At 44.6% G+C, this 27,609-nt stretch overlaps 1 protein-coding gene across 1 annotated transcript in view; it reads right to left on the bottom strand.

Moving 5' to 3' along the window:
- Nucleotides 1-5,441: 5,441 nt before the first annotated feature.
- The window catches only part of LOC311222920 (putative tubulin polyglutamylase TTLL9), a 94,109-nt gene continuing 71,941 nt past the window's right edge, over nt 5,442-27,609 (bottom strand). Inside the window, exons 13-15 of the mRNA XM_084307586.1 lie at nt 8,206-8,319; nt 6,416-6,549; nt 5,442-5,826 (exon numbers count right to left, since the gene is read on the bottom strand). Coding sequence (XP_084163712.1) covers nt 5,702-5,826; nt 6,416-6,549; nt 8,206-8,319 — 373 coding nt within the window. The 3' untranslated portion in view covers nt 5,442-5,701. The remainder of the gene's footprint in view (nt 5,827-6,415; nt 6,550-8,205; nt 8,320-27,609) is intronic.

Below are 27,609 nucleotides of genomic sequence, written 5' to 3' on the forward strand. Positions count from 1 at the left end.
TAACTTGTCAGCCACAGGTTGAATCCCTTTGTGGTTAATTCGATAACCCAGGTAAACCACCTCTGGTACCATGAACACACATTTGTCTCTCCTCAGACGCAGTCCTGCAGCTGAGAGTCTCTTCAGCACTACCTCTAAGTTGTGTAGATGGCTAGCATCGTCATCACCGGTCACCAGAATATCATCTATTCTCACCACCACCTGGGGAAGGCCTTGTAGTAGGTTATCCATGGTGCGCTGGAATATGCCTGGTGCTGATGACACCCCATAGGGTAGCCTGGTGTACTGATACAGACCCCGTGGGTGTTTATTGTTGTGAATTTCTTAGATTCTTCATTCAGTGGGAGCTGTTGATAGGCCTGTGACATGTCCAATTTTGTGAATTTCTGTCCCCCCCCCTAATACCGCCAGCAAGTCCTCTGTTTTGGGAATAGGGTAGTTGTCCAACTTGGACACTGGATTCACTGTCACTTTATAGTCCCCACATATTCGGGTTGTCTTGTCTGGTTTTAGTATGGGCACTATGGGAGCTGCCCACTCTGAAAAATCCACAGGCTCAATTATGCCTGCCCTCTCCAATCTGACCAACTCTGTCTCCACTTTCTCCTTGAGAGCATAGGGTAATGGCCTGGCTTTAAAATACCGTGGCTTGGCTTCTGGGTCCACATATATCTTGGCTGTAGCCCCTACTAAAGTGCCCAGCTCGCCTTTAAAAACATCCTCATGTTGTGCTAGCAGAGCATTTAACTCCTGCTGCTGACCTATCTGTAGTCTGAAAATGGCTCTCCAGTCTAGCCGCATAGCTTTGAGCCAATTTCTCCCCATCAGATTAGGCCCCTCCCCTTTTACCACCAGCAATGCTCATTTCTTGGTCTGCCCTTTATAGGTGACTTGTGCATGCATTTTGCCTAACACTCCTACTCGGTCTCTGGTGTATGTGTACAGTTTTATTTTTGTTTGATGGAGTGGCCCCCCTCCCATCTTAGTGTAGGTTTCCTCACTAATAATAGTCATACCTGCACCAGTGTCTACTTCAAAGTCAATGTCATGTCCATTCACCTACACTTGCTCTCTGTATGGCTCCACTCTCTCTCCATCATCCAGATTATACAGATTGTGTGTATAATCCTCCTCTTCATACTCCATGGTGTGGGTTGCACCCAGTCCATTTTCCCGGTTCTGTCGGGGCTGTCTGACCTGCCTGGGGCTGCGGCATTTTCTAGCCAAATGTCCGCGTCTTTGGCAGTTGTGGCAAACTGCATCTATGAATCGGCAATCCGCCGGCCCGTGATTCCCTCCACATCTGTAACATCCGATTCCTGCCGACGGTGGTCTGCGCTCCGGTGCTGCAGGTTGTAGTTGTAATTTATGAATGGGTCCCTCCACTCCCGTTTGCTGCAGCTCCGCTATATCTTTAGCCGCTGTTTCCATAGTGATTGCCAACTCAATAGCCCTGGCCAACGTGAGACTGTCATCCGGTTCTGTTAACAGACGCCTTTGAATGCGATCGTCATTTATCCCGCACACCAGTCTGTCTCGAATCATGTCATTTAACGTAGCACCAAACCCACAATGTTCAGTGATTCTCTTCAGCTCGGCTACAAATGATGACACAGACTGTCCTTGCTGTCTCGTTTTCGAATGAAATTTAAAACGCTCCACAATGGCACTGGGTTTAGGCGTGAAGTGATCACTCAACAGTTTCAATAGCCCCGTCAAGTCCGAATCTCCTGGCTTACCCGGCAGACACAAATCGCACAGCAGAGCGTAGACTTTTCCTCCACATGCACTCAGGAATATGGCTCGCTTCTGTCCTGCATTTGTGATCTTGTTAGCCACAAAGTAGAATTCCAGACGTTCCACGTACTGCTGCCAATCATCTGTTTCTTGATCAAACTCCTGGATTTTCCCATACGTCGTCATTTTTCTAACGTTCGGCTAAAACTCAAAGCTGTTTAGTTTATCCTCGTCGCCAATGTAATCAAAGTTCTCTACACAGGGCCTTCGGCCATGATCTTAACAGGAAAGTTCTGCTCGCCACTCTTCTCTGTCTCGCGCTCTTCCAGACAGGGTTGCCCTCTTAGTCCCGGCCTTTTTTCGCCTTATCTCTCGAACCTTTAGCTCAATACATAAGACAATCCCAAATTATATCTCCTGTTTCAATTCAGGGCACACACCATATCAGCTTATACGCAGCTGATGTACTCCTGTTTATGCAGAATCCCTCCGTCTCTCTACCTCATCTTCTCAATGTGATAGATGAGTTTGGCAGCCTATCTGGCTTTAAGATCAACTGGCCAAAATCTGCTTTTCTTCCACTTAATGAGCCTGCGAAGGCTACCATTCTGCCTGCAAACATACTTATGGTGGAGCACTTTAAATGTCTCGGAATTGAAATATTCCCTATTAGCCAGACGGTACGGTATAACTACTCCAGCTTGGGTGACAGGATTACAAATGACTTCAACAGATGGTCAAAATAAAAAGAATGCATTACAGGCCCGTGCATCAATGATTAAAATGAATATTTTACCCAGAATAAATTGTATCAGCTCGATGTTCCCGCTGCCTCCTCCTGCTGGTTACTGGCAGAAGTTGCATTCTGCCTCATAGAAATTCGTTTTGGAATAATAAACGCCCGCGCTTGAAGAGATCAACTGCCCAAAGAGGTAAACTCGATGGAGGCTTAGCATTTCCAGACTTTAAATATTATAAACAAGCTTTCTCTCTGAGACCTCTGATCACTTGGTTTGACACTCAAGCAGCTGTGTCTTGGCGACCATTGGAGGAGAAGATGGTGTCCCACATAGACTTCAAGATATTGTGTATATACCAACATTTCAATTAAGCAATGCAAATTACGATTTGGCCCGCTTATCACACATGTGATTCAGACCTGGCGCGATACCCAGAAAGCATACTAACCGCCATAAATGGCACACACATTCCCCTCTATTTAATAACAATTTACTCCTTATTGGACAACAACCTACTGTATTAGGTACCCTAGATGGGAAAAGAAAGGTATCCATACGTTGGGGGACATCTTCGATAACTCTGGTCTCCGATCATTCCAAGATCTATCCAATGGATATGATCTCCCCAGAACCTCCTTTTTCTTTTATTTACAAATAAGAGCAGCCCTGAGGGCTCATTGCGTTCCATGGGATGTTAGAGCGTCACCGTTTTCACAAATTCTTTTATGACAAAGAGACATCAAGAGGCTTCGTTTCTGACTTTTATCGCCATTTACTTAGGTCCTCGTATAAGGACCTCCCCCTTGATACGATTTGGAGAAAAGATATCCCGGAGTTGGATGTAGATTTTGATTGGGATGCAGTCTGGGAAAATGTCCAGCTGTCCTCACGCAACCCAGATCACCAACATTCATAAATCTTTTATTCATAGGACTTATTTGACCCCTAGACTGAATCTAATGGGTCTCAGACCTGACTCTCGATGTACCTTATGTCCAAACGGGGCCATCGGAACATTATGCATATGTACTGGGAATGTCCTCCTGTTGAGCTTTTCTGGGAAGAGATTACCACCCAGCTAATCAGCTATCAGATATTTTCTCTCTGACTATACCTGTCCTGCCTTCTGTATTATTACTGAATGAGGTTTCCCAATTACCGACTTCTACACATGTGAAGAGACTCATTTTAGCCGGCCTCACAGCCGCAAAGAAATTGATTGCCTCACGGTGGATACACCCAGACAAGCTATCCACTGCACGAGTTTTAGGGGTTAACAAAGCGAATATTGCTATCTGGTTGGCAGCAGTTACAAAACTTAAAGAGCGCATATAACGATCAATTGCTAGATAATCTACCATATATTATATATTTAACTCACGTTGGGGTCCTGGGGTGAGTGTGTGGGGGGGGGGGGGGGGGGGGGGGTGAAGAGCGAGCGAAGACCATTGTCCACTTGTTTTTTCTTTTTGTTTTTATTGTATTTTTAATTATGTATATATTCTGGGCCCCCTTTAGATGTGGGTCTGGTGGTTATGGGCTCGGACTGGGGGGGGCCGTGGTTCGGGGTCTCTGCGGGTCGGGGCATTAAAGAGGCGTGATGCCTTGGCTCGTGGGGGCACCGGGCTGCGGATCCCCCGGGGTCGGGGTTCGCGGCTGCCGGGCCTGTAGATGGAGGGGGCTCAGGAAACCCATTATGTTTGTGTTCTGGGCCCCTTTTGATTGTGTCGGAGTGTCACGGGCTAGGGGTGGGGGGGCCCTTGGTTTGGGTTAACTCGTGGCGAGTTGTTATTGTTTTATTCCATATTAATAACGCTATTAACGTCCGCGATCGACTTGCAGGACCTACCCGCATATTTGATTTTCGAAACATGCAATACCGGCCAGATCCGCTTAGGGGTGCCATCGCTCCACTGCAGTATCATTGAGGGCGATTGAAAAAAAAGAAATTTTCACTGTCTGGGGTAGGATACTATTCCCCCAAATTACAGCTGGATTGGACATTGTTTTAAAACCTAACGTGATCGATCAGTGAAAATGGCTGATTGAACGCACTGTATTGCTAATCAATAATAGTAATCGGTGTCGCCCGCCGCCCCCATTTCATCCATAGATGCTCTGTAATAGTCCGGATGCTATGCAGTTTGTTTTATTTCATTCGTATATATACAGCAGAAATGGCGTTTGATATAACGTGACTAGCCTTTAGCCTCATATCTAGCTCCCTAGAAAAAAGACTAGGTGAAAACTGCGATAAACCTTATATTCACGGCACTATAAAATGACAACCAACCGATGGATTTTTATTTTCTTTAAGCCATTATGAAGGCACGGTTTATGCACTCAAGTGACAATGAGAATGGACAGATAGCAATACTATAAAGTAGGGATGCTCGATATTGGCTTTTTTACCGATACCGATATTCCGATATTGTCCAACTCTTAATTTCTGATACCGATATCAACCGATATCAACCGATACCGATATATGCAGGGTTTCCCCGTCCAAAAAACTGAATAATTTCAGGTAACTAATAATTTCACTGGATATATACATAACAAATATTGTTATTGTTTTTAATTTTTTTTAAACCGATACCGATATTTTCCGATATCACATTTTACTGCCGATATCGGCCGATAATATCGGTCGGCCGATAATATCGGACATCCCTACTATAAAGTATATATATAACTGTTAGAAAGTACATCGGTTTGTTGACAAAGCCTGGTCCTCCAGCCATATATTAGATGGCAAACGCTGGTCCCCAATGTGTTAAACAAGTCAAGAAGAAACATCACAATAAGTCAAGAACAAAACAAGAACACCATAAGGTCCAATTTTTTTTATAAATAAATGCAAAATTAATGCAACACTCCCAGACATACCCCACGCGAAGGTAAGGAAAAGCTCACTAAAACCTAGCAATAGGAAAAAATGCACCACAGGCAATGTGAAGGAGAGAAACCTTAGAAGGGCCATTCAAGGGGGGATCTCCCTTCTTAGATGTCGGTGATAGTAGTGTTGCAGTAAAAACAGGCGAACAGTTGGTAAGCATGCACTCATGTGTGTAGTGAAACACAGATGAGTGCATGCGATAGCAACTGAACATTTTGAAAGATTAAAGATAGAGCTGATAGCGGATCTATTTGAGGCACAGGGGTGGCGCAAAGAGGGTCGCGTCCTCCCGGTCTTAATCACGGGGCGTTGAACACTCCGGTCATCACTCCGACTCAGCCGGAGAGTGGGAGACAGGGGGCGGCGCAGAGAGGGTTGCATCCTCCCGGTCATCAGCAAAGGGTTTTTTTAGAAGCTGGCGGAGCTGCTTCTCCCTGTCATTCACACATCCTTGAATAGAGAAGAACACGTTTACTAAGTAACACCAGAATGATATTAAAGGATTACCTTGACATCCTGTATTCTAGTCTTTATTTTTCAACATCACATACTTGTGAAAATGTGGGGGGAAGTGTCCTTGTCACAAATCTACTAGTTTTAGTAGCATTCATCAGTGAAAGCAATGTCTACCAATAGCCAACAACCGATCATGCTCTGGCTAGCCATTACTTTCAAAGGGGGAAGGTGTACAGGGCTTTTCTAGGGTAACGGAAGACACTTTAACTTCTTCCCTGCAATGTGATGAGTGCCTGGTGAAGAAATACATTGTTTTAATAACATTTTAAATGTCAAGGTAATGTCTTTACACAAGCAGCGGGCTACTATGGTCCTTGAAAGCGTGGAAAAGTCATAGAATTTGAGAATTGGGTCATTCAAATTCAATTAGTTCTTCAAGAAGAAAAAAAGTAACATTTGTAACATTTTGCAATGCATGTCATGAGATCGTCGTGAAAATTCAATAGGTGTGCAGGAAGGACATTTATAATCCCTTTCAGACGGGTGGTGGTATCTCTCCACCTACTCAGATGACCCAGATTACCTAGGAGTGTGTTGGCGGTGAAACAGGACCTGCCCAGAGCCTCCAGGTTTCCGTCTTTCCTCTCTTCTTCATAAACCGGCCCGTCGTTCCACATCAGTTCAAAGCCACCCACCCTCTTCTCCTTGCCCGTCAGCCTATTGAGACAGACCACAGCCAATTAGAACACAGGTGAGCTGTGGCCCAATTCCCTTTAACCCTGTAAAGCCCTCGGTTGCAAAATTACAGCATCGGTTTTAGCTATTTAAAAAAAAGTCTGTAAATGTTTTTTGTGAAATTTTTAAGCACATTTACATAGTCAATGGGTCCTGTCGTTCAGCCTCAGAATGCTATTGGATAGTAAATGTGTTTATAGGTCCCACCCTCTGGCCTCTGAAGTTGCTAATGTCTATTATTTGGGCTTCACAGGAGGCAACGGGTCATATGTGACGGGATTACAATAATCTGATTACAAAACACTTGGTGATTGATTGATTGATTGATTGATTGATTGATTGATTGATTGATTGATTGATTGATTGAACACTTTAATTAACAGATTGCAGAATGGGTACAGTACAGTGCAGCTCAATACACACAATTGTTAAGGGGATGCAGACCAGAGAAAGACTTTCGTCTTGTTTACATCAGGGTCCCCCATTTTCAATTCATAATGAATCCACTCATTACTGTCACCAACACAGTTCTAAAATGACATACTTGGGGAGAAAAAAATCAAGACTACTTTTTGAACGACTCAAAAGCACACAAGGAGATCAAAATTAATACACAATAAATTTAAATTAAAAAATCACAATGAAAAACACGAACACTCCATGGCAAGCAGGTGTCCAATTCGTTCTTTAAAATGATCAATTTCAATGAGGGAATCTATAGCTTTAAATATTTTTGTAATATGTTCCAGGATAATGGAGCAGCATAGCTGAAAGCATGTTTCCCAAATGCAGTTCCCACAGTGATATTAAACGGTAAATGGTGCATTTATATAATGCTTTTATCCAAAGCGCTTTACAATTTGTTCCTCACATTTTACCCATTCACTCCCACATTCACCCACCGACGGCAGAGGCAACCATGCAAGGTGCCAACCTGCTCATCAGGGGCAGTTAGGGGTCTTGCTCAAGGACACTTCGACACGCTGCCCAGGAGGAGCGGGAATCGAACCGGGAACCTCCGGATTACCAGACGGCTGCTCTACTTTCCGAGGCACTGTTGCCCCGATATGAGATATAATTAGTCTGCCAATTGGAATAAATCTTTCCTTCAACTGCAGGATTATATGGATTTGGGGTTCAAAGTGATCCTAAAGTAACTAACGGTTGTCAGTACATTACCAACTTTGATTATTCCATTGGAATTGATAGCAATCCTTTCTGAACTACAACCTATTTTAGAATGTATAACAGTTACATGTTATTCCTGTGGTCTAAGACAATAAAAGAATATCAGGAAAAGAACAAGTCTCCTAAATCCAAAGCTTAGAGTGCTAAAACTATAATTAATAAATTCCGGTATACCTTCTGGAACTGCTCCATAGACAGTGAATTGGAAAAGATGGTCAAGACCCCAGGGCAATGTTCTGACTGAGTATACACGTACGTTTTCTCTTTCAGAACGGAGAACACTACCATAGAGTCAAGCTCTTTGTCAATGGAGCAGCCCCAGACCTTATATCACACGTTTGGAGTCTTATCCTCTGGTTCCTGGCTTTGGGAGAGAGTGGCCATGGACATGACCTGTTGGAATTCTTCATTCGGGTTGTGTTCCCCTTTAAACCTCGTGTTGCTTCTCACCTGCCCTCCATGTCCACAACGTGCAGGGTGTCCTCCAGCAGACGACACTTCAGCTCAGAGTCCTCTTGACTACTGGCTGTGAGTGATGGAGAGTGGTTCACCTCAATTAGCCACCTACGGAGACATACAGTACAAAGGACATGAATGATGAAATTTACCTAATATTTACCTGGCCTTTTATCCGACATGAGGACGTTCAGGGGTGCAACAATTCAAACAACCAACAATTCGATTTGATTCCAGATTTAGGGAAAGAATGGTAAATTTTTAGCCAGGTTCAGTTCATTAAATTAAATGAACATTACCAAGTGCAATAGCTAGAAATAATATTGTCACAGGACTGATTCAGTTAGCTGTAATCAAATATATGTGATTCAAGTTAAAGTATTAGTTCACAGCATTATGTTGATTGATAATTAAGTGAACATTCATTATGATTATTTCTTATTCTCAATTTGACAGATTCATTTTATAATTAACAAGTTGGATTGCCACATTCATTATTCATGATGCATGAAGCCTTATTATTCTACAGCCCTAAAACCACTCCACGAGTAATGGCTGTCTGTTGAGTAAATACACTGTGCTGTAACACTGAAGTGAATGAACCTGCATGCCCACTGAATCCGCAAGGACATATTCTGACGCTGACAATTAATAATACAGTTGTTCTTATTCATGGCTTGATCATTGCATGCCCACTATATTTTCCAATACGCTGTGCTGATTTATGTAGCAATTGAAAGTCAACAGTGTATACTAGAGCCAGACACAGGCCGATTCACCACTGTGTGCACCTCTCAGGAATGCAACGCCATAAGAGGGTGTGGACATACACTAGAGGTTGTGTGGGTGTGTGTGTGTGTGTGTGTGTTAAAGGGGCAATTCACCAAAAAAACATTGCCAATTTATTTAGCACGTAATCTCACACACCCGAAAACAGTTTTGCACACATTCATTTAGTTTGATAGTTATTGAGAGTAAATTAATTTGAATAATTCCCACCAGTGATGTCATCAAGGACATTGAATCCTTGTGTCGTGTTAAGCTTGTTAAAATCATAAGGTAGCGGCCACTATCTATAAGACACAGTATTGCAAATCTTTCATCTTACATCATTTCATGGAGCTGTAATTAACACAACACAAGGATTCAACATTCCAGATGAATATGGAACTATTTTACTCTCAATAACTGTCAAACAAAATACATGTGTGCAGAACTCTTTCGAGTTTTTGGATGTGTGTGAGATAAAATAAATAATTACATCAATAATGCAAAATAAATCAGCATTGTTTTTTGGTGAAGTGCCCCTTTAAGAAAGCCCATAGCATCATCAATGACATGTCTCAGCAGCACACAGGTCTTCCTCCTGTCATCAGGCAGGAGGTATCGTAGTAGAAAGACCACACGTTTCAAGGACAGTTTTTCCCCCCAGGCCATTAGCTAGTTATACATGTCAAACAAATAATCATTAATTCCTTGCTTACTTACTAGCACTTTATTTATTCTATGGTCATCGTTTGTTGTATGCGCCTTATAGTGCTGTGACAAACTGTCAAAAAGGGCTTTAGTTTTTGAGATACCCCTACCGGAGGTGAATATCTTTATGCATGTAGGAAATATATACCTATGTACACATACTTAAAATAAGCGGAAATGTAAAAAAATGAATATCTATGCAGAATGTTCTCATTTACTTTGTACCTCTGCCATGGATTGTCATAGAAACACAGACGAGGGCTTTTCGGAAAGGTGTGGTTGTGCTGAATCCAGCAATACCACATGTGTAAATATAGCATGCATGGTCAGGGAGTTACATCAGTAAATGTATGAGGTGTCCTAAATTAAAGAAAATGAAACATTGACATAATGAAGTCTTCAGTCCAAAGCCCATTATCAGTGGTGAGAAGCATGTTGACAAATTCAATGTTACTGCTATGTCCAGACCAGCAGAGGGCAGTAGAGCCTGCACTGCTTACAGTTTATTACAGTTGTGGTGTGGTCAACAATTGGCTACTGTTAGGCTACCAGTTGGATCCTGCTGTAGCTAGCTGCATCATTTTCTTCATGGATACTTCATAACTTGACAGGTAAATCATTGCAAATATTATGTGATGTGAAAATGCTGAGACTAACTTTCCTAATCTAAGTAGCTAAATAGCCTAGCTTAACTAGAAAGTAGTTAAGTAGTAGTAGTTAAGTTGAGTAGGCTATGATTAGCACAATTCTTACGGCTAATAATACCATAACGTTAGGTTACATGTGTAATTCAACTTTTTATTACATGTGTGTGAAAATACTAATTCTGAAATGTATATTTTTCCTTTTTACTAGTCTCTTGAAACAATGGAGAATGTCTTACAGACATTGGATCCAAATCTGTGTATCATCTGTGGGAAACATTTGGAAAAAGGCAAGAAAAAATATCCCTACATCCAAAGGCTCACAGTAGAAGGCCTTCAACGCATAGGCCTACTTACTGTTGCTCAGCAGAGATGATGATGTTCATAAAACCCTGGCTCCATATACAGATGACATACTTTCCTCCAAAATAAATTTATCATATCATGTATCATGTAGAGCAAAATACTCCAGTAAGACCAACATCAGTGAGCATCAAGTTGTAAATGTTGAGAGTGAGAGCCTACCTGCACCAGTGTCATCAAGAAGACTGAGTAGGGTTGATACAACATCATTTAACATACGAAGAGATTGTTTCATTTGTGGGAAGGCCAGTACTAGACCAGAACCTCTGACAGCCATTATAACTGGTACAGGCAAGAGTACCAGAGACAAGGTCCTTCATGCAGCATCTGAAAGGCTTGATGAAGATGTACATCTTCGGCTACTTTCATACCCAGATCTCTTTGCGTATGATGACAAATATCATAGAAGCTGCCTTGCACACTACATATCTGAACGAAATATAGCAGCTGCCAGGCGAAGACAAGAATAAAAAAAGCAGACCAATATCTATGACAAAGCCTTTATTAAGCTCACTGAAGACATTGATAAAACAGTATTGTCTGAAGATATGAAAGTGATGACTCTAATCTCTTTGACTGATAGTTATGATGACATACTGAAGACCCTTTCTGAGGAAGAAGATGAGACCACGGTCCAACACAAGAAATATAGATCCTGGAAACTGAAGGAAAGGTTTATACAGCATTACAAGGATAGGCTGGTATTTGTCGCACGTGCCGGAAAGTCAGATCTGGTGTGCTCTGAGAGTATGCTCGTTGGTTATGCAATGAGGGAAGCTGCCCAACTCACAGAAAAGACAGAAGACTGTGAGACAACACTTCCACAGACAAGTCAGAGTCTCTCTGAAACCCAAATATTACACAGGGCTGCAGACATATTGAGGAAAAGCATGGAGCAGGTTGAACATGACTGTAAATCATATGTCAGCAGTGATCGGCTATCGTGTCTCCAATGCAGCAAGTATGTACCCAACATCCTGTATGACTTTGTGAACTGGTGTGTTGATTCACACACCCACAGACATTACCAAACATGTGATGAGGAACCAGCTTTGAAGGACAATCTGTGTGTGATTGCAATCTGCCATGATCTCATTGCACAGTGCTGTCACATCAAGACGCCAATCACACGGGGACTTGCCATTTTGATTCATCATGAGTTTGGTAGTAAGACACTCATCGATGAGCTCAGTGCAATGGGGCACTGTGTTTCCTATACAGAGGTTAGGCACTTCCTCACATCTGTGGCAGCAGACCAGATATCAAGGACAGAGAGTGGTGTCTACATCCCAACTGGCCTCACTGGAGTCTCTGAACACGGAATTGTTGATGCAGCCATCGACAACTTTGATCAAAATGAGGACACTCTGGATGGGAAGCATACAACCCATGCTATGGCTTCTGTTGTGTACCGAAGAGGCCATGTCTCCACAGCAGATAAATGCCTGGCACGGGTCCCAGAGAGGTCTCTCACCACCTTAAACACATTTGACTTGAATGGAGATAAACTTCACAGGTACATTTTGTGTATTTCTTTTTTTATCTGAAATCTGTTTATGGTATGTATTTTCTCAGTCACATGAAATACAAACAATTTATGGGGGGGGGGTCAGTATTCTGATTTGATATTTAATGCATATGATCACAAGCTTATCTTCTCATTTCAATTTTGATTACAGATACATCAAATCTCCAAAGCGGCCAGAACCACCTGAACTTCCCAAACTTGAGATACTGCACACAAACACAGCAGTCTATAAAGCAGCTGAAGATAGAGATCTGGTATGGAAGCTGGCCCGAAACATAAGTGAGAATCAGCAGCATGTCCCTGCATGGTCTGCATTCAATGCCTTCACGTCAGACAGTAGCCAGTGTACTCTACATGCCCTTCATAAGAGAATCACCCACAGAATTGTCCACCATCTACACATCTATGATATGACTTGTACAGCTTGCTGCAGAACTGGGACAACACCATATTCTTGTGACTGCAGACCTAGCTATTTATAGTAAAGCGCAACAGATCTTGTGGAGAAAACCACCACCCTTACAAGGAAAGATCACAATGAGACTGGGAGGTATGCATATTATGATGGTTTACCTTGCAAGCATCAGAAAGCTCTATGGTGATGGCGGACTCTTTGACATACTAACTGAGTCAGATGTGTATGCAGAGGGAACAGCTCGACAATTTCTTCAAGGGAAACAGTTGGCAAGAGGAGTAAGGAGCTAGCCTCTGAGGCCCTGTTCCGGCTCTTCTGGAAAGCCATGCAATCATGGCTTGAAAAGCAAGGCCAATGTGCAATGACTGGAGCACAAGAGCAACTCCTACGACAAGTACAGCATGCATTTCATGATAATGACAAGGCCACTGCTCAACAGCTCATCGGTGAGGTGGAAACTGAACTTCCTGAGATCCAGAACAGTATCCAGATGTTCACAAATGAGGGAGTTAAGCAATCAGCAACCTTTGGATACTGGTTAACGTTCCTAAAGGGTGCTGATCTGTTGCTAAGGATGCTTCGTTCCGAGCGTGAAGCTGACTTTCAACTTCACCTGAATTGCATGTGAGAAGTTATGCCTTGGTTCAGAGCTGCTGGAAGGACCAATTATGCCAAGTACATGCCCGTCTATGTTGCCGAAATGAAAGCCCTTGCACATGAACAACCAGAAGCATACACATTCATGCAACAAGGTGGATTTGTTGTTCACCGGTCGGAGGATCGAAACTTCAACTGTGTTGCTACTGATCAGGCACTGGAGCAAACCATCAACGAGAAGACAAGAGTAAGGGTGGAGTTGTTGGCTTCACATTACGAAAGGGAGCTCTCACAAGATGGTTGATGACAAGACATGTGACCACAGCATATGTGGATGCCATGAAAGAGCTTTGTGACACTGATGCAAAGTGCCCGAAAGCACACGAGGAGCATGGAGCATCTAGGATGGACAGAGATGAGAGACATACAGAAGATAATGGAAGCAGTCGAGCAGAAGCAGAACCCGTTTGATCTCGATAGCATTCCTGAGGAACTGATCAACATTGCAAGTGGTCAGGTTGCATCTGAGAAAGTTGCAAAAGAGCTCTCAAGCTTCCTCCAAGACGGTGCAGAGCAGAATGCCATCTTTATTGAACAACGCCTGGAAAAATCCAAAATAACTAAGAGCTTCTGGGAGCCAGAGAAAAGAAAACAGTGTGCAACCTTCAAAGACATGAAAACATCAGTTGGAGTCAGTGTACTCAGAAAGGTTCACATGGACTCAGATGTGCTCTTTCGAAGGTTACTTGCTGTCTCCAAGCAAAGAGGTGTCCATGGAGACTGTGATGTCTCATGAACTCGCTGCTGTCCCCCCCTCTTTGTTTTTGTGATGATGGAAGCATGAGGAAGACAACAAAAGCTGACCTTGCTAAGAAACTGAAGTCTGTAGTTGAAGAGATACAGCAGCTGCCTAATGTTGCAGAACCATCAGCATACATCATAGATGGCATGGCTCTTCTACAGAGTCTCCATGACTCAGGCTTTCAGACATACAATGATCTGGGTGAGTGTCTGGAAAAGGATCGCAACAATAATGGGAAAGGAAGGCATCAACTGCGTTGTTATAGTGTTTGACAGATATGACCATCAACACTCAATCAAAGACCTTGAAAGGCAAAGAAGAGGCACCATCCAAACCAGCAGACGAACACATATTATCACAGGACAATCAAGTGTTCCTAACTACAGGAAATACCTGAGGATCAGTGGGAACAAGGCTGCTCTATGTAGCTTTGTCAGCAACTACATAACCAATACAGGGCCACAGAGAATCTCTTCAGAGAACAGTCATCTTGGCAGGTGGTTTTGAAAATGGTGAGGAGGTTAAGACGGTTAGCAAGTCAGGCGTTGACAGCTTGACAGATCTTTATAGTGACCAGGAGGAGGCTGACACAAGATTGGTGTTACATGTAATACACCTTGCACAGTCACATTCTCGTCTCATTGTCAAATGTGATGATACAGATGTACTGGTTTTGCTTGTGTACTATTCAAGCAAATGGATGTTTGGATCCTCAACAGTGTTCATGCACTCTGGTCATGGCCCAAAGGAAAGATTTGTCCCAGTCTGTTCCATCACTCAGAAGCTTGGAGCAGCACTTTGCCACGCCCTCACAGGTTGCGATACCACAAGCAGCTTGTACAGAATTGGGAAGACCACTGCCTTCACAAGACTGAAGACCCATCTGAGTGAGTTAAAAGAAATTGCCAATTTTGGACTGTCTGAAAGCCTAGAGGAGGCTTTTCCTGTGGCAAGAAAGTATGCCCTCCTCCAGTATGGCAAAAAGAAAATTGAGAATGGACGTCCTTGCACCAACCTGGATGAGCTGAGGTACACACTAGCATCTACCACAGATTCATCAGCTGCAAATCTACCCCCAACAGAAGATGCCTTCCAGCAACATGTGTTGAGAGCCTTATACCAAACAGCAGTGTGGCGTCATAGCCATCTGGCCAAGCCTCTTCTCTGGAACCCAGTTGGTAGAGGGTGGAGGCTCAGAGAAGATGAGTCCATTGAACCTGTGATGTTCCAGAAAGCACCGGCACCTAAGGAAGTTTGAGACATCACCCACCTGTACTGTAAAGATGGAAACTGCAATGATGCCAGCAAATGCCAATGTCTTTCAGTGGGCTTGACTTGCACTGAGTTTTGCTCTTGCTCTTTCCTTGCCCAAATATGATCCATTTTGTCACTGATGATAATGTGGATGAGTGACAGTGATGTGTTGCTGTAGATTGAAATAAAGGTGTTCTATTTAAATTTCAACCTGATTTAATTGGATCTTTGTTTCCATATGAAGTATCATAAAATGTATCATATGAAATGTATAATTTATTAAATGTATTATAAATATATTAACATAGACCAGAACATTACCTCAGGTGACTTTACTTTGCAGTAACATTGAATTTGTCAACATGCTTCTCACCACTGATAATGGGCTTTGGACTGAAGACTTCATTATGTCAATGTTTAATTTTTCTTTAATTTAGGACACCTCATACATTTACTGATGTAACTCCCTGACCATGCATGCTATATTTACTGGATTTGCTGGATTCAGCACAACCACACCTTTCCGAAAAGCCCTCATCTGTGTTTCTATGACAATCCATGGCAGAGGTACTACAAAGTAAATGAGAACATTCTGCATAGATATTCATTTTTTACATTTCCGCTTATTTTAAGTATGTGTACCAGTGGAGGCTGCTGACAAAATTTTTAGGTGAAGCACAAATTATTATATTATATTATATTATATATTAAATTATATTTTTTAAACATCCCCAACGCTGCAACACCCCCATTCCTCCCAGGTGTCAGGCTGCTCATTCGCTTCCATTAATTTTGGGGACCATGTTTAAATATCATACTTCTGAAGTATAAACGAACTATACTGCTGTGACGATTTCAATAAAACAGACCATTCTGAGTCAATGGTATGCAAAACTGTACATTGGAATATCTAACATGTATTTAAATTACCACCTTCTTCTGCACGAGGCCACAGATGGGTTTTATGTAACACAAGGACAATGAATGAATGAATGAATGAATGAATGAATGAATGAATGAATGAATGAATGAATGAAAACTTTATTTAACAGATTGCAGAATGGGTACAATACAGTATGGCTCAATACACACAATTGTTAAGGGGATGCAGACCAGAGAAAGACTTTCGGCTTGTTTACATCAGGGTCCCCCATTTTCAATTCATCATAACATGACATACAGATAGACAGTACTGCTACATCTATATATGACATACAGAGATATAGACAGTACTGCTACATCCAGACATTTATGACATACCAGATCTACAAATATACATTACTGTTTAAGAGTACAACGCCTGTCATATAGACCTATAGCGTTGGAAACGTTAGGTTATGGCTATAACCAAGTTCTGTTAGTTAGGGGCGACGCTTGGCATCACCTTACTGCACTATCTCGCATATGTGCACGCGCACTGAATAAAGACCACAATGTACCTTTAATCCCAATATTCGTCTGACCACACCCCTCATCAGCTTACCTTCATAAGCAGGTGTGTGGTCACCTGCTCTCCTCCTTCCCAAGCTTTCACCACAAGGTGAGGTCAAGGGCTGCAGCGGCCGTCTGATGCCAAGCGTCGCCCCTAACTAACAGAACTTGGTTATAGCCATAACCTAACGTTCTGTTTCGTTAAGGGGCTCAGCTTGGCATCACCTTACTGCACAAGGGGAGGCCAAGCGGAGCCGCTGGCTGACAAATACACCCCGCTGACAGCCCCCCAAATCCATCAGAACAGGGAGGGCCGAGCCCCCCCGACCCCCCCTAATGGAGGGTATCCCCCCTATTAGGGGCTTCACGGGAAGGCGACGGACCCGACCGTGCGAAGAGGCACTCAAGCAACTCAACGCACAGGGTGAGCAGACCGTGGCTTGACCCCACGACTACACACACGCACAACCCGCATGCCACCCGGGAACGAACGGAGGAACAACCTCGTTACTGCCCCCAGAATCACGGGGTCAAGGGCAAACCCAACCCCGTGGCAAGGCCGTAGCAGCGGAGCACGAAGGAAGACCCAGACCCACCAAAAGGACTGGACTCCCTAGAATGGGGGCCCGGAGAAGTCCATGATGCCAGCATCAAGACCCTACCAGGTGGGCACGTAGTGCCCCGCCCCCCACATCGCCAGCGTATTCGGACAAAGGCCCCTCAGTTACTGCACCTGGTATTCCCAGGCGGAATCCCATCCAAGTACTAACCAGGCCAGAACCTGCTTAGCTTCCGAGATCGGACGAGATCGGGCGTGTTCAGGTTGGTATGGCCGTAAGCCGAGCGGGCCCTGTCCCCCCAATAGTACACCGCCTGGCACACTGACCCTGCAGAACAGGCAGTCAGCATGGCCGTAAGCACACAAAAAAGGTTAACCAACGGAAGCAGGCAGCGCACCGGGGAAAAACCAGGCAACAGGCTATTAACCCTAGCCTGGAGACTGCGGACGAGACAGGCGCCAGAGGGGACAGCTGAACACAGCCGCACCGGCGGAAGGAGCGTAAGCTGGCGGTGTTGCATGACCAAGCCTCCATTTAAAAACCCCCACCCAGAGGGGTCGAGGCAGAGAAGGCTGACACGATTGGCAGACGTCATGAACGTGCAGGGGCACCCTCAACCGGTGAACCCGGGAGTTGACACTGCTCCAACACACCAGGGAATCAACCACCTCGGTGTTACCCAATGCGGTGGTTGTTCCTATAACCCCTCAAGAAAAAACTCCAAAACACACCTGCGGGTATACACCGGCTATACCGCAGTACAAGTGTTTCAGTTTTCAAAAAAGGTTAACCCAGGCCTACGGGTCGACGAAACATTACTTCGGACCAGGCCTGGCGGTACGGGAAGCACAGGGTCACCAGAGGAGGTCAAAAAACCACCCCCACAGGCCCCTCATCGCCATGCGTGAGAGAGGAGCGAAAAAGAATGGAGAACCAGCCCCTAAGCACACCGTACTTGGTATTCCCAGGCGGTCTCCCAACCAAGTACTAACCAGGACCAACCTGTGTAGCGGCCGAGATCCGACGAGATCGAGCGTGTACAGAATGGCATGGCTGTAAGCCATTACGACAGTGCTGAGTAAAAACGTACCCAACCAGGGTCTCCATAGCGCTTAACCCTGTGACACCCAGACCGACCTGGCATTTTTCCCCCTGAAAAAAGCCCAAGTCCCTCAGGGTACCAGAACAGCAGATCTGCATCCCCGGCGGACAACGGGTTCAACTGATCTGGACCAGCGTGACCAGAACCAGTCCCGTGCCCTAACCACGCCGACATGCCTACTCCAGGAGAAGGGCAGATATGCGTGTTGATCTTAACATGAAAAGAAGGCGCCACCCAGACGTTCGGGCGAACCGCGCCTGGTGGCCCACCCCAAGGGCGTGAGACCCCTCTACATATGTTCAGATCCATTCCGTCATCATCCCCCAGACATGAACGAGAATCCGTCGAAAAACCAACCCAGGTCATGGGATCTGGTCGTCGGAAGAGGAAAAACCCCCATCTCAGTTGCTTTATAAAAACGCTGTTTCAACCACAAGCAACCAAGGCGTGCCAGTCAATCGCCTGTTTACAGCGAGCTAGCACTATACGTGCGTCGGGACACACCCCCATCAATGAACAGGCTATTTAGACCTGTCATTGAATCCCCAAGGCGCCCAGGGGAACGACAAGAGGGGTGTGACACTCCCTAACTCCAACACTTCTGGAATAGAAAAGAAGGAAGCATCAACAGTATGTATCCCAGTCTACACAGCCGGGGTAAAAAATGTTCACATTTTTACATCCCACCACCCTCCCATAGGAAGGAGACGGGGATCCCCAGAGAGACTTCCCACGCGAGCTGTACAGATTGAAAAGAATATATTGCACCTTGAGCCATGTAAAAAATTGGTTTTAGGGCTCTCCGGGGAAGAGGCACTGAACCCATACACACTCAATAAACGAATTGAATCGAATACATATACAATAGAATAGGACCCTTCTAGAGGGTCCACTCACTTTGACAATCTGAGGAGGAAGGCTCTGTACTCTGATGGAGGCTCCCTCACATGGAAGAAGGAGTCCGAACTCACAGAAGGCCCGAATAGGCGCTTGGTGAGGAGGAGCCCTGACCACCCCCCTGAAACAGATCCATCACATGGACCTGAACAGCACACGGAAGTCCTACCAACAGAGACGCGCACGGTGACGTACTCTATGGCGGGGGAATTCCTGCGGTGCACACGCCCAATATACCAGGCCGTGGGACCAGGAATATGACACAGTCATAGTCAGCTCTATGAAGCGTTTGACAGCTCCACACAGCGCATGAGCTAATCTGATTTTTACTAAGGAAAAACACAGAATAGAGAAGGCTCTAAGAGCCCCGGTCCAACATACACATGTGCTTCTGTGGCCAGTCCAACCCAGTTGTAGGTCACATGACACACACAACCCATCATCACCTACAAAAAATGGCAAAAAACACTCAACAGAGGAACGCCGTTTTTTCACAATGAGAGAATACATCATTCTCGATTAGTATCGGCCACAGGCCTTGCTAAGCACACATGACAGCGACCAAACCATTTTCTCTTTTAGGAAAATAAAGTTTCTCCAGCAGATTTAGCACAACCTCAGCAATCAAGCTAAGAGTTACATCGCATCCCTACCACACAAAAGACACAATTAGTGCACAACATGTCTGATAGGAGGATGAAAAAGTCCCCAGGGAACCGGGGGGAAACACAATCCTCCTATTTTACCCTCAATACGGCCAGTTAAAACAGGAAAACCTGTTAATATGTGAACACACTGTTCATTGTCATCACAGTCTGAGAAAGAACATTCTTTTACTCACTTGTCACCAAGCATAGCTTCATAGGTTAGTTACCTTAGTTGTGAGTACACAGTACATATAAACACCATGATGTTTCTCACACAACAACCAGATCATTACATCCCGATTTGCACGGAGAAGCTAACTGCCAGTGACAAAAACAGCTCACACATAACCCGCAACGTATCCTAAATGCATTGCAGCAACACACGTTTTGGGAAAAACATCGTTATTCACAATACATTTAGAAAAGTAAAACCAGAAGACGTGTTATAAGGTCTGGTCAAACCCGTTCCTACCCGGAACGCAGATCAGCGAAGCGCAGTCACAGACACCGTAGGAACACAGCCGCTCCTGTGTTGTCCGAACTGGGCAGCGTCACCGCTCCAACCCGCACTACAGTCCTCTGTTGATGCAACCTTGCCGTCCTGGCTCAGGGCAGGGTCGACGAAACATCCCCTGTCAAGGATGACGTCGTAGTCAAGAGTGTAAAACATGTTAAAATCAAAGCACGTTCAACAGAATAGCATCAAGCTAACGGCCGCTCCAACCGTTCGGGTGCTACTGCTTCTGCTCGCGAGACGCCGAGCTAACGACGCACGCGATCAGAAGCGAGCTCACGGCGGTGCGCAAGAAGCTAAGCTACCCCGCGCCAGGCCATGGCCTATAGCAGCAAGCCAACGTTACCTAGCGATCACGACATGCTAGCCCCGCAGCTAACAGCTGACTGGCTAACAGTAGGCCCAACCTGAGCGATCCCAGCAGGCTAACGCAGCAGTTAACAGCTGACTGGCTAACCGTAAGCTAAGCAGCTATCAACTGAACCTGTAACAATGACATAACACTCACCCAGACAGGCCGCCGTTCTGAACCTCTCCTCACTTTTTAAGAGAAAAGAGAAAACAAGATGTCAACACCGCTTCACAACGGTGATTTTACCAACACCCGACGGAATCAGCACAATACCAACTGGCCTGTGTAGCTGACTTTGAACATGAATCTGCCGCTATCGCACATTCATGCACATATCCCCTCGTGAAGGAATACTCTCATTTGGATATGAAAGATGGGGCCTTAACACGGTGACAGAGAGAATCCACTCGTCCAAAACACACAGGGATCACCAGTGTTAATGGTCGCGGCCCACTAGTTAAACTATAATGGTCTTCAGACCAAGGCCTTCTGTCGCCTAGGTGGCTGAACAAAGGACCCTAGCCTGGAGCCGGTTTCCATAAACATTGTCAAGTAGCCCCCATAGCACTAACAGACAAGTGGAGCCTGCCAGCAAAACACTACTCACCCAACCTGGAACGCACCGCTTCTCACAACAGCGGCATGTCCGACAGTTCAGCTGTGGCCTGACAGGTTTCACCCCAACAAACACAGCAAGGAACTGCAGTTGAGAAGCATGCAGCGGCGTGCTCCCAATACGAAAACCGGTGGAGGATTTTTAGAATGATCAACATCTTCCAGACACTCCAGTACGAAGACAATATCGCCGTATTTTCTCGAAAATAGTGAGAGAGAAAATAAAGATATGATGTCAACGTATCCTTGTTTCCCAAAGCTGTTCCTAATCTAACTTCTTCCATCATGGTGTCAAGTGTGGGGATCTACCGAGGCACTTATTCCTTGTGGTGAAAGCGAGAAGGAGGAGAGCAGGTGACCACACACCTGCTTATGAAGGTAAGCTGATGAGGGGTGTGGTCAGACGAATATTGGGATTAAAGGTACATTGTGGTCTTTATTCAGTGCGCGTGCACATATGCGAGATAGTGCAGTAAGGTGATGCCAAGCTGAGCCCCTTAACGAAACAGAACTCTGATTAAGGAGAGGAGAGGAGAGGGAGAGGAGAGGGAGAGGAGAGGAGGAGGAGGAGGAGAGAGGAGAGGAGGAGGAGGAGGAGAGAGGAGAGGGAGAGGAGAGGAGGAGAGGAGGGGGAGAGGAGTAGGAGGAGAGGAGGGGAGAGGAGGAGGAGGAGGGGAGGAGAGAGAGGAAGAGGAGGAGGAGGGAGGGAGGGCCACGGCGGACCAAAATAAATCGCTCGTTACCCACAGAAAGGCAGAACGCATACCAACGCACGCAGTAAAATACAGCCAATTAAATCATAATCAACACAGACCCGCGCCACACAGCTACTAAATATTAAAAAAAAATTCACTCACCATTGACGACGTTACTTCTTAGGAGGAAATATAGTGTCCCTGTCGCTCCTTGTAAATGAAATCCATCCTTCGCTCTTTTCTGATGAAACGTTCAATGACCTCCTCTGCAGTTGCAAATCCAGCAATGCAACAAACAGCAGTCTTTTGTGATCTAATCGATTCTTCATTTGCGTGAGGATGCTGTCGAAATCCACTAAACATTGTTCTGTTGATGCGTGACACACGTTCCATCTTCGGGACTCCGACTCCGACAGGTGGTCACTCAGACAGTCACCCAAGCGATTGCCAAAGCAGTGCATTCACCAAAGCTGTGGGCTCACCTATCCCATCTTCCTCTTCTTCTTCTTCTTCTTCTTCTTCTTCTTCTTCTGGGTGAACGTTTCGATGACTTAGCTATTAGCTCACGTTAGCTACAACAAGTTAGCTTACACAGTCCAAGCCGGCAATCACGTCAATTACACTACTAAAAATATATATATATCATCAAACGATGCACAATAAGTTCATGAACAATAACAAAACACTCCACCCTGGGCCTGGTAGCTGCGGTGGTAGCCCTTTAGCTACGTTAGCTCCAACAAGTTAGCTTCTTAAACTGAGATAAAAATTATTTTGTAAACAAAGCTGCTGCAGAGCCGCAGGCCACAGAAGAGAAACCATTCTCTGATTGGATCTCAAGGCTGCCAATCATTCAACCTCCGTCCAGCTGCAGAGCAGCAGAGTTGCCACATTCTCTGATTGGATGTCAAGGCTGTCAATCATTCAATCCCCCATTCAATGTAGGCTGGTAAAGCTATGCCTCCTAAAGTGTGAATCGGAAATACAGAAATACCGGCTACAGGCTTTCCGTTTCCGGGCACCCCCAGTTCTGTTTATAGTCCCCAGCGAAACAAAACAAGCAGACGCTCGTAAATCTCGAAAACAAGACAATGGAGTTATCAGCGGACATGATTTTCAACACAACTGCTAGAGTCTTCACTGTATGCTTGTATGCCGTGACAAATAAACGAGTGTCTAAATGGACAGTCTCCTAAATCTCCCAGCCTTTTGTACATGTAGTATCGTGAGGCGGCAATAACGAGCTTGTTTCTGGGGGGAGTGCATTTTCATGAGCACCTTGTCGTGAATTGGTCCGTTCGGAGGCAGCTTTCAGGGGCGGGACATTCTACCCGATTCACACTTTCGGCCGTAGTGCTTTACCAGGCTTTATCTCTCGAGATAAAGCTGGGAACGAGGTTACATTCAATGGCAAGAGTTGAAATGCACGGACCGTGCTTAGATGACGTTAATAGCCTATTTTGATTGGCTATTATTTATTATTTATTTAAACCTGGGTCAACCTGTGCAGCCATCTGCACGAATATTCACTGCAGTCATTACTGCAGTGCAGGCCTGATCAGAGCTGTCAATTTTGGCCATTTTTGAAGAAAAAACAATTCACTGGCATTTTTTTACAGGGGAAAACATTTCTAATAAAAAAAAATAATAATTAAAACAAATATATATATATATATGTAAATTAATAATAATTATGAATTATGAGTGAATTTGTGTTTCACATGTTGTCATAGAGAAACCTCCACTGATGTGTACATAGGTATATATTTCCTACATGCATAAAGATATTCACATCCAGGGTTTTCTATTAGGTTAAGCAACTGTCTGACTGCTAGCATGTCAAGTTTGAAAGCTCTTGGCGCTTGTATTATTAATCTACATGAGTTTATATGTCTCAACTCCCATACGGCCAGGCTATATTTTTGTTCTTTTTTCCTTTGAGGGTGTATAACAATATCTATCAATTTACCTATTTTTGCGGTAAAATATTTTTATACAAGAATCCATTTCACATATGGGAGACGTTAGAGATGAGGAAAAACAATGTTGTGTTTTGTTCTACCTCCGGTAGGGGTATCTCAACATTTTGGGGGCATTGTCACTAGGCTATTATACACTATGACTAATATGATGCTGCGCAGGGGCGTAACTATGGGGGGAGACACATAGGACATGTCCCCTGCATGTTTTCAGAATGCAGTTATTGTCCCCTGCACGATAATAAACGGTGACGCGACGTGATAGGACCACACGGAAAACGGCTGCTTGTCCATCTCTGAGCCATTGTTTGTTACTGTACAGTATGTGTTTGATGTGTTGGTGGAAGGAAGGCTTGTGAATATTAATTTCAACATTGGAAACATGTTTATAATATACGACAACTAGAGTAGACATGCTATATCCCCGAAACGACCCAAATCCGCAATCCATCTTTTGACACCCAAATCCGGTCAAAAGGTTTGGCCTATCAATTGCCTATATATATAAAAAAAATAATGGTAGGAGGAGGAGACAAACGGTGGTCCTATAGTTTTGCATCTCACAGTCACAACACATTTCAAATCATCATGAATGATTAGTTTTTAGTAGTTAATGTTTTTCAGTTTTATGAGAATAGCGCCACCATGACAGATGACTCAGAACTTTGCAGGCCTCCTTGCTATTAGAAGGCGAATACATGTGTCAAGCTTGGTGGAAATCGGACAGTGCGTTCACAAGTAACAAATCACTTCCCCAAATCCCCTTTACCATGCGTCTTTCAGAAGTTTGATTGGATCCGTCATGTGGTTTGGCCTGTCAATTATCCAAATTACACATTTAAAGATGTTAGTCCCCAGATTCCACACAGCATGTTTGATGAGAATCAGGTGAATGGGCTAGGGCAGGCCTGGACTGGCCATCTGGCATACCGGGCATTTGCCCGGTGGGCCGACGCATATTTGGGCCGTTATGATTTGATAAAAAAAAGTATTTAAAAGAAGAAAAAAAAGAAAATCTTTAATTTTTTTTAACTTTTTTTTATTTTTTTTTATTTGGTCAACGACCGGCCCACTACTAGGCTGGGACAGCGGCCCATTGGTACTGACTGACACTGGGCTGGCCCAATCACATATCTTACTAAGCACCCCCCCGCCAGTCGTGCAGGTACATGACTCAGAGGGGGGCTGGTACATGACTGAGAGGGGGGCTGGTACATGACTGAGAGGGGGCTGGTACATGACTGAGAGGAGGCTGGTACATGACTGAGAGGGGGCTGGTACATGGCTGAGAGGGGGCTGGTATACAGGACTGAGAGGGGGGCTGGTATACATGACTGAGAGGGAGCTGGCTGGTACATGACTGAGAGGGGGCTGGCTGGTACATGACTGAGAGGGGGCTGGCTGGTACATGACTGAGAGGGGGCTGGCTGGTACATGACTGAGAGGGGGCTGGTACATGATTGAGAGGGGGCTGGTACCATGTATTGGTACTGACTAACACTGGGCTGGCCCAATCACATCTCTTACTAAGCACCCCCCCGCCAGTCATGTTGACTGAGAGGGGGGCTGGTACATGACTGAGATGGGGCTGTGGTACATGACTGAGAGGGGGCTGTGGTACATGACTGAGAGGGGGCTGTGGTATATGACTGAGATGGGGCTGTGGTACATGACTGAGAGGGGGCTGTGGTACATGACTGAGATGGGGCTGTGGTACATGACTGAGAGGGGGCTGTGGTACATGACTGAGAGGGGGCTGAGGTACATGACTGAGAGGGGGCTGAGGTACATGACTGAGATGGGGCTGTGGTACATGACTGAGAGGGGGCTGGTACATGACTGAGAGGGGTGCTGGTACATGACTGAGAGGGGGCTGGTATACATGACTGAGAGGGGGCTGGTAGATGACTGAGAGGGGGCTGGTATACAGGACTGAGAGGGGGCTGGTACATGACTCAGGGGGCTGGTACATGACTGAAAGGGGACTGGTATACAGGACTGAGAGGGGGCTGGTACATGACTGAGAGGGGGCTGGCTGGTACATGACTGAGAGGGGGCTGGCTGGTACATGACTGAGAGGGGGCTGGTACCATGTATTGTGCATCATTGTAGGTCAAACCATTAAAAAGTTAATTTCCACAGCAGCCATTTTGGATTTTGGTCACTCACAAATTTCCCCCGCCTTTTTTTAAAATACACCCTGGCTAAATTTGTTTATTAACCCTCCTAGATGACAAATCCATTGAGAAACGAAGTGCCACAGATGACCCAACTACTAGGTCCATTTCGTATCATCATAATATTATTTAAAAAATCATTAGGATAAGGGTTCCCTTGATAAAGATGCATGAAAAGGCTGTATAATATATAACACCTGTAGCTCAACTGCAAAAACTGCTTTTTTTATTTGATTTGTATTTGGAAATTAAAAACACATCATAAAAACAAATTATCTTGACCAATTTGTATTCCCGAGGATATCACCTAAAAGCATTAATTAAAACACTTATTTCCAATGTGGTCCTCGATGGAAGCACATATAGCCTACTCAACTGCTAATTTTTGCTCAACTGCAAAAATGTATGCCTAATTATGTATTAGCCTACAGGGAAAAACACATTCACAACAGGCAGCAAAGTTTATCTTCAGCCAAGTATGGTAATAAGGTAACTATTAGGATATATATGGTATGGATTACTTACTCTTATAACTTATTACTATCTGTGGTAGCTCTAGTCTCCACCTACAGTACACAAATTGTTTTTGTGCTGTCCATTGATCATGCACCTTCACATGGTAGGCACATTAACTGTAGTGTAGGTCAAACTCCCCAAACAAACAAGCACACCATTGATTTAATTGCCATATAAATCACATACAAAGATCTAACTATTACTCCTCTCTGAACATGAATATAAAACAAGAAGGTGATCTATTAACTGTGTAAACCTTATGCAATATTCATCATTGATATTTGAATACTTGAAATCTGTATGAACTGAGTAGTTAGTATCAAATGAAATAAGATGGAACAGCTCCATGCATTCATTGAATAAACAACTATTTGCTCATTACCAGTATGGTATTGTTTAAATTGTAGTTTTTTGCACATCTTTATCAGGGAATTCCAACAATTCTGGACCTGAATGTGCCAGTTAATTGTAATCATCTCTCTCTCCTTATGTCTAGTCAAGCCAGGTTGTGGAGGAGAGACAGGGATGAACAGGCTATAGACTACTTTGCCCATCCTGAGCCTGCTATGATGCAGATGTTTTTACATCACCACCCAAAACAATATTCAGCCAAGAGTGAGTGAGTACACTGGTCCATGGCACTTACTACTCAGCTTTGTAGTGGTTTGGGGGAATAGTACAGTAGGTACGCATATTTAAGGGGACCGCAAGGATGGTGTACTGCTGATGGAGACTCAGTGTTCAGGGTAACAGAGCATGTTCACATACGACTAGTACGACTATGTACGACTATGCTTGCACCTCATGGTACCAAAGCACCTCAAAGGCGCTAAA

This window comes from Notolepis coatsorum (genome assembly GCF_963971535.1).
Source record: "Notolepis coatsorum genome assembly, chromosome: 2".
Classification (NCBI taxonomy): Eukaryota; Metazoa; Chordata; class Actinopteri; order Aulopiformes; family Paralepididae; genus Notolepis; species Notolepis coatsorum.